Here is a 14134-nt window from a genome sequence, read left to right on the forward strand (position 1 = left end):
CAGTGACCAGAGAAGGAATGACTGCTGGGAGGAGCACAAAAATAGGAACGCCATGGTGCACCTGTAGCAGCAAAACAGGACCCCTTTATCTGCCCCATCTGCAGTAAAATATGTCTCTCCTGTATCAGTCTCTACAGCCACAACAAGCACTGTAACTCTTCGGTGGTTTGACTTTATCCCTAAAGATGCACTCTTCCACTGTCTCCGGAGACAAACGGATGCGAACAACAACAACAACAACAACAACAACAACAACAACAGATAGGCTAGCTCAATGACTCTTGGCAGTGCAAAGGTCATTTACAAAAACTCTGTACTCTCTTTTGCACCCTAAATCTGTTCTGAGTTCCTCCTCAACTCTCCAGAACAGCAGGAGAGGAGAGGGTGGGCAAGTTAGGTTGCACAAGTGGAATCATTGCACTAGTGGATCTACTTCATTGGATATTGACCATTGTGTTTGTTGTCAAGATGGAATATTGGACTAACTGCAGTTCTTGTGCGTGTGAGACATCAGGCAGTGTTTTTGTTGCAAGAAGAGGGTGACACTCCTCCTCTTAGCTCATTGTCCTCCAGGAGCTGGAGAAGGGAGGACTAATAGTGAAATAGCAGATGGCTACTCAATAGTGACAGTATGGCTGGTAGGGCTGTACAGCATCCTGCCTGAAACAGAGCCTCCCCAAGTCAGCAGATTTGCCTTGGCCCTTAATCAGGAGCAGAATGTCTGGCTAGGTATGGAGCATTCTTCTTCAAGCTGGAGCCTGGAACCCACAAAAAAATGAAATAATACTAGTTTGAGGTGGGCAGGTGGCCTTCTCTCTCTCTCTTGCTTTTCTGCCAACTTTCTGACAAAAGGGCTCTAGTTCAGTGATACAGCATCTGCTTTGCATCTAGAAGATCCCAGGTTCAAAACCTGGTTTCTCCAGGTAGAGTTGGGAGGGACCCTCATCTGAAATCCTGGAGAATCATTCCCAGTCAGTGCAGACAACACTGAGTTAGATAGACCAAAGGTCTGATTCAGAATAAGGCCATTTTGAAAGCAAAAGAAAACTAATATTCAAATAATCCAGGATGGACTTCCACCTCCAACCCTGCTACCACCAGTCAGTATGTATAGTAGATAAAAATCCTCAGCTGTTTGGTCCCAGAGCTATACTTCTGAACATTTTCAAGGGCTGGCTAGTTAAGAACTTGTTTGACGTTCTATCTTTGCTATATTAAACTTTATTTTCTTTGGTTTATCTGTCACTTAAATGAGGCTCTCCAAATGTCTGAGGCGATGAGCTATTGTATACTTTTTGTGCCCCCTCCTTCCAGCGCCTTAAGATTTGTAGATCAGGTTGACACCCAATTCCTGTTTTCATTCTTGATGAGGGTGTGTAGGGAAAACCAGTGTGACCTGCACAGCTACTGTCTTTGAGCTTTCCTTCAGTATACGAAGCAGAAAGTTACATCAGGGTAAACAATGTGATGAGAAGTTTTTTTGCATGTGCGAAATAAATGAAGACAGGGAGAGATACCCTAGAAGCAACTTTATCTACTGAAAAAGGTTCTAAATCATCCTCCATCTACTAAGAAAAAGAAAATGATGAAAGGAAAGAGATTGTTTCGCAGGGCAAAGGTGAGTCTGATAATGCCCATTCTCTCTCTGCAGTCTGTTTTTGTCTTATCCACTTGCTGAGACAGACAAGCTTGTTTCTTTCTTTTCTCTAGAACCAAGGAGGGGGCTTAGCTACTGCTTGTTTAACTTAAAATCTCAAGACAAATTGCTCTTCCCCCATACTCTCTCTCTCTCTTTAATTTATTGGGTTTTACAATTTTATATTCATTACAATACATATTATCTCATAAGAAAGTTATAATATTAAGAAAAAGTAAGGAAAAAGGAAAAAAGAAAAGAAACAATTCTGCAACTCTCCCCCTCCCGGACTTCCCTCATCTTCCCCTTTTGGTTTGTTACATTACAGTGGTACCTCGGGTTAAGAACTTAATTCGTTCCAGAGGTCTGTTCTTAACCCGAAACTGTTCTTAACCTGAGGTACCACTTTAGCTAATGTGGCCTCCTGCTACCGCTGCGCGATTTCTGTTCTCATCCTGAAGCAAAGTTCTTAACCCAAGGTACTATTTCTGGGTTAGCGGAGTCTGTAACCTGAAGCGTCTGTAACCTGAAGTGTCTGTAACCCGAGGTACTACTGTAATAGTTGTATTCTGCATGTATACATACTATTCCTTGTTGTTACATTGTCATCCTCCATTTTTTAAATCAATAAAGTTGTGAAAGTTTATTCAAATCCTGCCAATGAGTCCATTTCTTTTTGTTGTTTCTGCAAATAATTTGTAAAAGGTTCCCATTCTTTTTTCAAGTCACTACTGTCTCATGTAATTTGTCTGTTAACTTTGCTAATTCTGCATAGTCCATCAGTTTTTCTTGCCATTTTTCTTTTGTTGCTATTTCTCCAGATTTTCTATTCTGAGCTATTAGGATTCTTGCCGCAGTTGTCGCATACATGAATAATTTACATTTCCCTTTCGGTAGATCTTGACCTAAAATACCTATTAAAAAGGCTTCTGGTTTTTTTACAAATGGCATTTTAAAATGGCATTTCTTCCTCCGTACTCTTGTGGGTATTTAGCTTCTGTGGAGCTCCATGTTTACATCCACCTTTGCCTCTACAAAGAGTTGTAAGCAGCTGGGTAGAAATATCCACCCTGCTTGGATTCAGAACCAAACATTTCTTTATTGATTGGGAATATGAATGTTTCACATCCTTGACCAATGCAAACCTCATTAGGCTATGTCTAGTTTACAGCAACTTAAAGATACCCACTGTTGGTGCCTGATACTTCTGCAGTCTTTCCATTTGGCTGTTTATTCCTTTGCTGCCAAGTCCAAAGTGAATGTCATGTCCCCAGGAAGTTAAAAAGGTAAATGGGACCCCTGACCATTAGGTCCAGTCGTGGCTGACTCTGGGATTGCAGTGCTCATCTCGCTCATCTCGCTTTATTGGCCGAGGGAGCCGGCGTTTGTCCGCAGACAGCTTCCGGGTCATGTGGCGAACCAGAGCACATGGAAGCGCTGTTTACCTTCCCGCCGGAGCGGAGCGGTGATGTATGGAAGTGAGAGCTGGACCATAAAGAAGGCTGATCGCCGAAGAATTTATGCTTTTGAACTGTGGTGCTGGAGGAGACTCTTGAGAGTCCCATGGACTGCAAGAAGATCAAACGTATCCATTCTTAAGGAAATCAGCCCTGAGTGCTCACTGGAAGGACAGATCGTGAAGCTGAGGCTCCAATACTTTGGCCACCTCATGAGAAGAGAAGACTCCCTGGAAAAGAACCTGATGTTGGGAAAGATTGAGGGCACAAGAAGAAGGGGACGATAAAGGACAAGATGGCTAGACAGCGATCTCGAAGCTACAAACATGAATCTGACCAAACTGCGGGAGGCAGTGAAAGATAGGAGTGCCTGGCGTGCTCTGGTCCATGGGGTCACGAAGAGTCGGACACGACTAAACAACAACTTTGACGTGCTTTCGAACTGCTAGGTTGGCAGGAATAGGGACCAAGCAACGGGAGCTCACCCCGTCGCAGGGATTCAAAATACCGACCTTCTGATTGGCAAGTCCTAGGCTCTGTGGTTTAACCCACAGCGCCACCCGCGTCCCTCCCCAGGAAGTTGCTCCATGTCAAATGTGGGATTTTACAGCACATTCCTATACAATATGTATCTGCTCATAAGTAAGTCCCATAGAGTTTGATGGGGCTTCTCAGGAAAGTAGGTGTAGGATTGCTGTCTTAGGGAGTTTGGATATATTGTGATACTGTCCTTGAAGTGCATAAAAAGAGTTAGGTCTGCCTGCCACCAATATAGGTCAGTATAACAAAATTAAGCTTATGAAGAAATGTGCAACACGGCACAATTGCATCCATCTCTTGAGCTTCCAGTGACAAAGATATTTCCAAGAGTATACCTTGTCAGAACAAGCTCTCTAGCCATTTCCACTTCTGAGATCCACCTACACCCAGGACCTCTGGCTTGTCAGGATTCAGGTTCATTTTTGTTTGCCCTCATTCAACCCCTTCTCACCACGGGCATTAGTCCAGTATCTGCATAGCCTCACCTCATTCAGATGATACAGAGTGATACAGCTGAGTTTCATTAGTATCCTGATGACCTAACTCAGCAGCTTCATATTATTACCCGTTACCCCAATCTCTGCACAGCGGTAGCAAGATTCCAAGGATCTTGACACTTAGAATCATACAATTGTAGAGTTGGAAGGGACCCTGAGGATCATCCAGTCCAACCCCCTGCAACGCAGGAATATACAGCTTTCCCAGAAGGGAATCAAACCTGCAACCTTGGCATTATCAGCACCATGCTCTAACCAACTGAGTTAACCAGGTTTGTGTTCCTTTGAAATGAGGCATGGTGTAAATTTATTTAATAAATATGGTTTATTTACACATATATGCACCTGAGTTTAGGTGGAGGGCGTGCAAACCCCTAAAAAATGCATTGTTGCTCCCTTATAGCTTCAGCAAACTTGGGTCCAGAGCAGAAGCCGGCCATGCTCGATGGTCTCTGTGTACTGCCTTTCCCAGCCAGTGTACATGGAGTTTTCCCTGCTTCCTCCAGATCTTTATTTTAAAAGGACATCCTTTTTTCCTGTGGTGACATAATGTCCCCTGATATCCTAGCAACCTTCCCCTCACAGCTTACATCATTTGAACACTGAAATCCTAAACCTGACCTTTGTCTCTGCTCACCATCCCCTCCTTGGAGGATCACATCACATTTGTGGCAATCACCTATTACCTTCCTTTGTAGTACATGATAGTTCTTTTCCCCAGGTGATTTCTGGCAAAGAAACTGATTCAACCTTCATTTTTAGATTGCTAAGCTCTCACACCTGGGTGAAGACTTCAAGCATTTAGTGATCTCCTACATTTACTAGCTCTAAAAATTTTTGGGAGGGAATCTGGTACCCAGGACTTTTAGAGGAATCTGCCTCCACTCCGCAAATTCATAACAATATCATTATTAAAAAGCATAGGACCTTGTAGGTCCCCAAAACAAAATTGTCATAGGCTGAACATAAATCACCACCACCACTCTCTGAAATTGAACTAGGTAAGGATATACACACATGTAGAAGTTACATGTGTTTTATTTCTTTTTAGCTACTGTTGATTTTAACCCTTCTTTTGAATATTTAAAAATACCCATTTCAAACTCTTTTTTTATTGAAAATTGTAATGTTTCACTTTGTATTTTTGTAAGCAGCTTAGAGGTTTTCTAACGATCAAACAGTATATAAAATTTGATAAAGACATGGTGTAACAACAACAGCAACAACACTAGTTCTGGGGTCAAGTGGCTAATAAAACTACGAACCACATGCTCAGCCCCCCTTGAATGTGTGAATTTTAGGTTAACAGATCATTCAAACTCAATTTCCTTAGCATAATTGAATACTGTAGTGATTGTGAGGCACAGATGAGAAAATATAAGAAGGGGGACAGATGGGGGAGTGCCCCCCCAGGGGTCTTGTATGACACAGCCTATTTGTAAAGATGCAGCATGAGCCTTCTGCGCTTGGTATCTTTTCCCGCTCTAATCAGTGGCAAGTTTCTTTGAAGTCAAGCTCTTTGAAATTCACTCTCCCTTGTCTCAGCTCTGATTAAAAAACAACACAAAGTGTAAGGCTGATCAGGTAAGCAAGGAGAGAGGATACATGGGGTGGGGGGGATCCAGGTAAACAAAAAGTCCAGGTAAACAATTATTTGTCAAGTGCCTAAATTTATAGTTTGTTGGGCAGGAAGGGAGTGTCTTATTTGGATCTTAGTGCAATTAGCATGCTCAGCAGAGATACTGATGCAGGTGTCTTGCAGGAAAGCAAGGAGTTGTTTGTGGATCAAAGGAGAAACATAATAATAAGTGAAAATTTTCTTTAACATACATTGTGGGACCAAAGGGCAACTTAGTTTAGAAAGCCTAACATTTTGATCTCCTGCAAGTTTGACATACTAAGATGGTGATTTGTAGCATATATTTATCATATCCTAGCCTTCCTTCAAGGAGTTAAGGACAGTGTACATAGCCTGATTTGTCCTTATTGCAAACCTGTAAAGGAGGGTAGGCTAAGGTTAGATAGAAAGCCATATTGGTCTCACGAGTCAAAATCCAACACTCTGTCCATTGTTTTATAGTCAAGATGATTATAAAATAATTATACAGCACCAGCATATTTCAGCATTTGGCTCCACATGTCAACAGTATGACTGTGATGGTGACACAGTTGGAAGCCTCTCCCTGTTCTGGGCAAGTGTGAGCAATGCAAACACTGAGCTAATGATTAAAAGCAGCCAAGGGCCGTGAGGCAGGATGACACAGGCCTAACCTGAGAAGAGGACAGAGATGGAGGATGGATGCAGAAACAGCCCCAGCAGGAGAACCAGCAACTCAAGGAACTAAGTTTGAACAGGAGGCTTGTGGGAACATGCTCAGTTACTAATCTCAGTTGTCAAATGAGACAAACGCAACATACCAGGAAGATTTATGGGAAACACTTGTTTTCCAGCCAAAAATGTATCACTTAGAAGATGCTTAACCTGTGGAATGGGCCTTCCAAATGGTACAGGAACTAGGAGTTTGTGGTGCACCCGGGGCAGGAGGGCCTTCTGACCGAAATGTAGAACAGATTGAGGTGAAGTTTCTGCCTGCATCTCCAGTGCTTGCTGCTTCCTGGCAATTAGCACATTAGAGGCAAACCACACCATGGCATGAGCAGCTAATTATACATGTGCCAGGCTAGTGAATGCAGTCTCATCCTGTGCAGTGAAAGGGTGGAGAGCCGGAGGCTGGTCATCCTTCTCTGCCTGGCCCCTCCCCCTAGGCCACAGCCTCCCCATCTCTGTGTGTAAACCTCTGACCTTTGCAGAGCTGGAATGGAGCCTGCTGCACAAAGGTAAGAGTCATACCTGTTGCTCAACTGGCTTCTGTTTCTGGTCCTGCCTGCTGCTGACATCCTCCCTCCAGGAGGTTGCTTGTGAAGGAATGCAGACCTTGTGCCAAAAAAGATTTCCTCCTATTGGTATTAGTGTGCATGACTTGAATTGGATCCTTTTGCTTTAGAAGGTGCTGGTGGTGGTGGTGGTGGTGATGATGATCTGTTAGTGTTCCTTCTAGAAATAAAGGCATCATACGCTTTGAAAAGAGCATGACAAGAAAGTTGTGTTTGGAATCTCTAAAAACACCAGCAGGGCTGGGTGGAATGGTGCAGTAGTATCACTTTTGACTGCCCTTTCCTGCAAGTTATAACATTCCAAGGCTTATCTGTTGCAATTTCTGTGCCTGTGTTGTGTTCTGAAGTTGTTGCAGCTCTTTAGACAACATGCTATCCTGTTTGAGTTTTCAGAAAGGGATAGCCTGCAATTACTTTGTTCCTATGGCAGTTTAATTACTAGATCATTGAGTTTTCCCTGTTCTCATAGGGCTAAATGATAGACCAGGTACAAAAGCACTTTGAATTAGGGCGGAGCCTCTCTCTCTGTGAGATAGCAGTCCAGTAGGAGAGATAGCAGCTGGGCTTTACAGAGAAAGGTGTTTCCCTCACACACACCTTGTTGTTTTTATACTGCTCTGGACAAATTAGCACTGTCAACTTTTTATTTCTGGCAGGAGGCTGTAAATGAACTGTCTGACATGCAGAAATTTAGCAGGTGAAGCTGCTAAATTGTGCTAAAGGTTTCAGCTTGTTACATTTTAGCTGTTTCAGTTGATTCCATCCTTCCACTAAAGCAGGAAAGGGAGGATGGTGGCAATGGTGCTGGATGGGTAACTCCCATCATCCCTTGTTATTGCCCAGGCTGGCTGGGGTGGGAGTTGGAGTTCAGCAACTTCTAGAGGGCACAAGGTTCACCACATCTGCTCTTGAAGAGTTCAAGACAACATGCATGAGTTTCTGATGATGAAAAGTGAGGTCCAAGGGACATAAAATGCAGAAAAGTACAGGCAGTGAAATTACTTACTTAACAGTGGTTGTTATTCACAGAGCAGCTGCTGATGACACAGACATTGGGGCATTGGTAGGCCAATTAACACACACATGATGTGCTAAAAACCTATGTTGAGTCACTCCACAACTGATAGTGCTGAAACTCTTGATGCAATTCAGTGAATTACCAAACACCAACCATTTCATATCCTATGTTTATTTGCGTTGTAAGGTAAAGGTAAAGGACCCCTGGACAGTTAAGTCCAGTTGAAGGCAACTATGGGGTGTGGCGCTTGTCTTGTTTCAGGCCGAGGGAGCTGGTGTTTGTCCACAGCTATCTTTCCGGGCCACGCGGCCAGCAAGGCTAAACAGTTTCTGGTGCAATGCAACACTTTGACAGAAGCCAGAGCGCACGGAAACCCTGTTTACCTTCCTGCTGCAGCAGTACCTGTTTATCTACTTGCACTGGTGTGTTTTCAAACTACTAGGTTGGTAGGAACAGGGACCGAGCAACAGGAGCTCACCCTGTCACGCGGATTCAAACTGCCCACCTTCTGATCAGCAAGCCCAAGAGGCTCAGTGGTTTAGACCACAGTGCCACCCGTTCCCTACCCATTTGCATTGTATCATTGGTTGGCAAGGGGTCACACCCACACCAGCACTTCCATGTTGCCTTCAAGAGAAGCACTCTTCTGTAATGTTTTATTCTGGATTGTTTTATCTGATATTTTAATGTAGATTGTAAACTGCTTTGAGATTTTTTCCTTTAAAATATAAAGCAGTACAGATATTACTACTACTACTACTTTAACAGTTGTGCTCCCCCCCCACAAGAATCCTGCGAACTGTCGTTTGTTAAGGGTGCTGAGAGTCGTTAGAAGACCCCCTTGCAGAGCTACTGTTATTAGCACTCTTAACAAATTATGGATCCTGGGATTCTTTTGGGGAAGCCATGACTGTTAAAGTGGTATAAGAATGCTTTAAATGTATGGTGTGGGTGTGTTTGCAGCACTAGTAACCAGGGCCCAGTGCCATGGCAGCATAATCTGATACAGCCAGTTCTCCTAATAGGAAGCTAGTTGCTTTTTCTATGAACAAAATCACTAACATTTTTGGGCCAAAATTTAAGGTGAGCCAAGGTTTTCCTCTCTATAAATCTTATATTCATGCTTCCCGCTAGGGAAAATCTCCTTGAAATGTATTCTTGAATTCCCCTCACCTATCAAAGGTTTCAATCAAAACTTTTCCAGCACCCACCACTTCACATCTGAGCTTCCTTTTCTGTTTGAGTTAGATCCCTGGAAAGCCACAATGCTCTAGGAAGGCACACTGGGTGTGTTAATCATTCCATTTGATCCCGGACGGCAGAGCTGGTTTTACTTTTCAGAGGAGAGCAGCTGCTCTTTTCTTTAATTAGCACATATGATGGCTTGGATGGGAGAGGCACCTGGGCTTCAAATATACTGAATACGTGATTCCTATCCCGAGTTTCCATCTGTTGCATATTGTTTGATAGAAGCAGCTACACATTCTTCATTTACACTTTGTTGCTTCATACAATATTAATTTCTATAAGCTTCTTTCCAGCACACTTCACATTACTAAATTAGTCAACTTCACACTGTTATTTCCTTCTGCTCTAATGAAATTCCACATTGATGTAACCTCATGCAAATAGCCCTTTCGGTATACAAGTCCAATTTTCACAATTCTTCTGATTGCCTCATGTTTAAGGGATTGCACTCTAGTTTTGTCATGCTTTGAAGGCAACATGGGAGTGCTGTCATTATAGCCTGGTGATATGGTCACATTTATTCATTTGCAATATTTATGCTCCATCTACTAGGTGAACTTTTCAGGGCAGCTTTTCTACATGGGCTCCACTGTATTTGGAGCGGGTGATGCTCACACATTTCCTCTTATGGACTATGTTAATGAAATTGTGATACAGGTTTTAAAATATTTGTTGGTGGACCAGTGATGTTGAACTAACAAAGACTTTTAAAAATTAAGTGGCAGTAGGGGTCCAAAACATAATTTGATTATCCATTATTAGAGGGGGACATAATATATGCTTTGCATGCAGAAGGTGCCAAGTTCAATCCCCAGTATTTCTAGTGAAGCTGCTGACCTTTGTCCTGGACTCTGAAGGGTCACTGCCACCCGGTGGAGACAATGTTGAACTAGTTTTTGTTTTATCTTTTTGTGAACCGCTTTGATGGTTGTTGTTGTTTTTTAACAATCCAGTGGTGTATAAATTTTATGAAGAAAATAAAAATAACTTGATAAATAGGCAAACCTAGTATATAAGGCAGCTTCCTATGTTCCATTAATCCTGGTATTCTGCCAAATATCAACAGAGAAGTGACAAGCTTATCCTCTTCCTGCAAAATTGCAGCTAACCCATTTCCCTGTTGGTCAGCAAAACACAACTTGCTGTGTAGTTTGTGTTTTGTTGATCAGTAGTTCTAGTGTCCAATACGGGGACCTTCCACTTGTATAAGTTTTTTGTTTCCCAAGTACGTGTCAATAATAGTCTTAGACTTAGAGGGAGCTGCTTCCCTGTCTGAAACCCTGGAGAGTTGCTGCCAGTCAGTGTAGACAGTACTGAGCTAAATGGACTAAGGAGTCTGATTCGGTATAAGGCAGCTTCCTATCTTTCTTCCAGTATAGGATAGGCAAGGTACAAAGCTGGCCATATACTGAAGGAAGCAGTGCTTAACTTAGTTCAGGTGAACTACTAGAGCATGATTTGGTGGACTGGAAATGAGCCATTGGCTCCTCAACTACCTCCATCTGTACAGCTTGCACATGACTTCCTGATCGGTTTGCGGTTTAGTGCTATCCATAGTTTGCTGTGATATCTAAATCTGCAAACTATGGTTAGAGCTTGCTCTCCAATTGCAGCTGGAAATCAAGTTTTGAAGTGTTAACAGTAATTTGCCAGTTCAGACACTGCTCCAACCTATAGGTAATACTAAACTGAGGCTGAAAGTGAAGCTGTGCATGAGATGAGAACATTTGAACTTAACATATCTTGTCTGACCTCACCCAGAGAATGTTGTCCCTGGGATAATCTGCACATAGACACAAATATATGAAGGCTGCTTAAACTGGATATGACCACATTGCCAGGTGTGTTTGCAGTGACTTGAGTGAGTTTCGATACCACTGCAAAGCTTTCCAACTACGTATTTGTATGGTTCTCCAATCAGTATAGCAGCAAGCCACTACCCACAAATGGGTTATCCTGTGAAAACAGCTGCTGTGTGGAATGATTTAAAGTAGTCTCAATCTGGTGGCTGTAATGTGTGTACTTGCCCTTGGTAACTCATGAGAGGGATCAAGCTATTTTTCCAGTTTAAAGAGGCTCACTAAGAGATAGTATAAGAACCTTGCCTCAAGTCACACAGAAAACAAATCTGCCCAGCCTAATATTTTGCCTCCATATGGAATGGAATGGCAATATCACTCTCATCTTCTGTTACCTGGCTTGTCTGTCATGTTATTGATTTGTGTGTGTGTGTGTTTAATAAGCAATCCCACAGGGAGATGTGGATTCTTCTTGCCTGAGAGTCAGGAGTGCCTCTGGGAAATCAATAATTCCACATGAAAAGGTAGAGAGAACCACCTCTTCCCATACCCCAGTGCACACACTTTCTATCTTCATGATCTTCTTCTTCTTCTTCTTCTTCTTCTTCTTCTTCTTCTTCTTCTTCTTCTCCTCTTTCATGTTCTGTTTTCATACACCAGTGCTAATCTCCAAGGCTCCAAGCCAGGGTGAAATTTCAAAGACTCTCTCTCTCTCTTGGCCTGCTATCTTCAGCTTGCCACTCAACTTTGCAGAAAGCTCTAAGTGTAGAAATGAATGGCGCTGTATTTCAGCACCTGTCAGAAAGGAGATTTGCTTTGAGTCCGGGGAGGGGGGGTCCCCCTCCCCCTCTTCCTCCCATGAAGTTACACTCACAGCCAGTGCTTTTTTTCTAAAAAACTGTTTAGGGGCACTCACATTTTCCTACTCATATTGAAATACTGCCCCTCAATGAGGCCAAACTTAGATTCACAAAATGTTTAGGGGTATGCGTCCCCCCCCAGAAAAAAACCACTGCTCACAGCTATAGTGAATACGAGTCCAGGGTTCATGTTTGTGCCTTGTTAATAAAGTGTTATTTTCTTTCATCAGAAATGGCCCTTGGCATTGTCCCCTCACCTCACCCTCACAAGTAGGGGTGTAGAGTTGAAACCACTCTGACGGCCACCATGTCTTTGTTACCTCCCCATACACATTGCACTCCCGTCCCATTGGTTTTCCCTATTTACATTTCTGAGTCTTTATTTCTGATCTCTTCTTGTCCACTGCCCTCTCCACTCTCCTGGCTGCCTTCCTTTAGTCATCCTTATCACTCCTCACTGAGTTTGGCAGTAGCAACATGCCATGCTTTCAACAGCGCACACATGACTTTCACTCCCCCAGCAATCCACATCAGTGAAAGAGTTGTAAGCACAGGTGGGCCATGGCCGGTGCCAGTTCAGCCACGTGCCTCTGAAACCAGAGAGGAGATCTCTTTCAAATGCCTGGTGGCTATATTTAATAGAGATGTTTTAAGGCAGTAAAAGACTTGGGGGGGGGAACTGCCCTCTCAAGGGCCAGATGGTGTACATGGTTCTCCACAGCTCCATTTTATCTTCACAACGACCCTGCAAGGTAGGTTAGGCAGAGAGACTTGGGCTGGCCCAAGGTCACCCACTGAGCTTCATGGTTGAGTGGGGATTCGAACCCTGGTCTCCCAAGTCCTAGTCCCAACACTCGTAACCATTACACCTCACTGACTCGATATTTATAACGGAAATAATATAAATCAAATAGAATTGACTTCAGCAAGGTAACCTGTTGAATTAATTAATTAGTAATTGAACACTAAAGTTAATTGTGTGGCTTAAAAATGTGTGTAAGCTTCAGGAAAATGACTTCGTAGCTGCTTGTGTAACACCAGTTGCACATGACTGTGTTCTTCAGACCTTCTTAGGACCCTGAGGGTTGATTGCAAGGCTATAGCCCTGAAACTGGCTGAAAATAGGTTGGTTGGTTTTAGGTTTGTGGACCTTGTGTTTGTTTATCTTGTTCCCTAAGCCAAATCTTCCCACTCCCCTCTAATAAAACAAGATAGCTTTGCAGCAGCTGAGCTCTCTGCCCAACCCATGAAGTATCTTTTTTTCTGTAGTGACACACCCAGCCACTGTCATGCTTTCCTAATAACTTGCTTTGTTTGGGTGGAAGGCAGCTGGCGTCCTGTTTCCAATTTCCTCCTTATTTCCAGGACCCACCTTGCTTTGGGTGTAAAGTGTAAGATTTTATCAATATGCACCCTTGCTTGGAAGTAAGCTCACGTGGACATACTTCTGAGGGTTGCACTCTTCTGATCCTGCAGAGTGCTAGAGTTTTCTGTTGTGTGTGTGTGTTTAAATCCCCTTTAGTATGTGTAATAAAAAACAGGAAAATGCTGAATCATATATATTTTGGGGAATATTGTAAACATATGCAAAAAAGAGAGAGACTCGTTTCTAGCAGATCTATAAAAGCTTTAGCCTGTTCTGTAAATGGAAAATGCAGCACCTGTATTGTAAATGGATATTTTGTGTGCACTATTATTATTTGTAGAAAAATTAACAGTAAAATATATGTATCTTTGAGGGGGGAAATCCAAATGAAACAGAACTAAGGTCCTCTGAGCGTGAAGAGGTGGGACAATGACACTTTGCTTCACGCGTTATTTTTGTTCATATGCTGCTTTCTCCTCAAGGAGCTAAAGGCAGCATACCTGTTTTCTCTTCTCTCCCATTTATTTATATGATACAATTGTTGGCTGCCTCATGAAAGCAATGTTCAGTAAAAGGAGAAAAGAAATAGAAACACCCAATCCCAATTTAGTACATTTTAAAAAGCATTCACAATTCAGTGCAGCGGTAAAACAGCTGCAGCAAGGCAACTTTAACCCTGGCACAGCCATACAAAGCCAACTGTGCAAGCAAAATCCTAATTGCCTCACAGTTTGTCCTCACAGCCACCTTGTGTGGCAGGTTAGGTTGAGAGATGGTGACTAATCCAGGATCACCAAGTGAACTTTGTTGCTGAGCAG

The 14134-nt window shown here is 42.9% G+C and overlaps 1 protein-coding gene across 6 annotated transcripts in view; it reads left to right on the plus strand.

Annotated features, from left to right (window-relative positions):
• The window catches only part of SH3PXD2A (SH3 and PX domains 2A), a 259361-nt gene that overhangs the window by 50709 nt on the left and 194518 nt on the right, over positions 1–14134 (plus strand). Inside the window, exon 1 of one of the 6 annotated variants that reach the window (XM_079976080.1) lies at positions 322–1618. The exons of the other annotated variants lie outside the window; for them this stretch is intronic. Coding sequence (XP_079832206.1) covers positions 1583–1618 — 36 coding nt within the window. The 5' untranslated portion in view covers positions 322–1582. Of the gene's footprint in view, positions 1–321; positions 1619–14134 lie in introns of those variants that run through there. 6 annotated transcript variants of the gene reach the window in all.

This window comes from Podarcis cretensis (genome assembly GCF_951804945.1).
Source record: "Podarcis cretensis genome assembly, chromosome: 5".
Classification (NCBI taxonomy): Eukaryota; Metazoa; Chordata; class Lepidosauria; order Squamata; family Lacertidae; genus Podarcis; species Podarcis cretensis.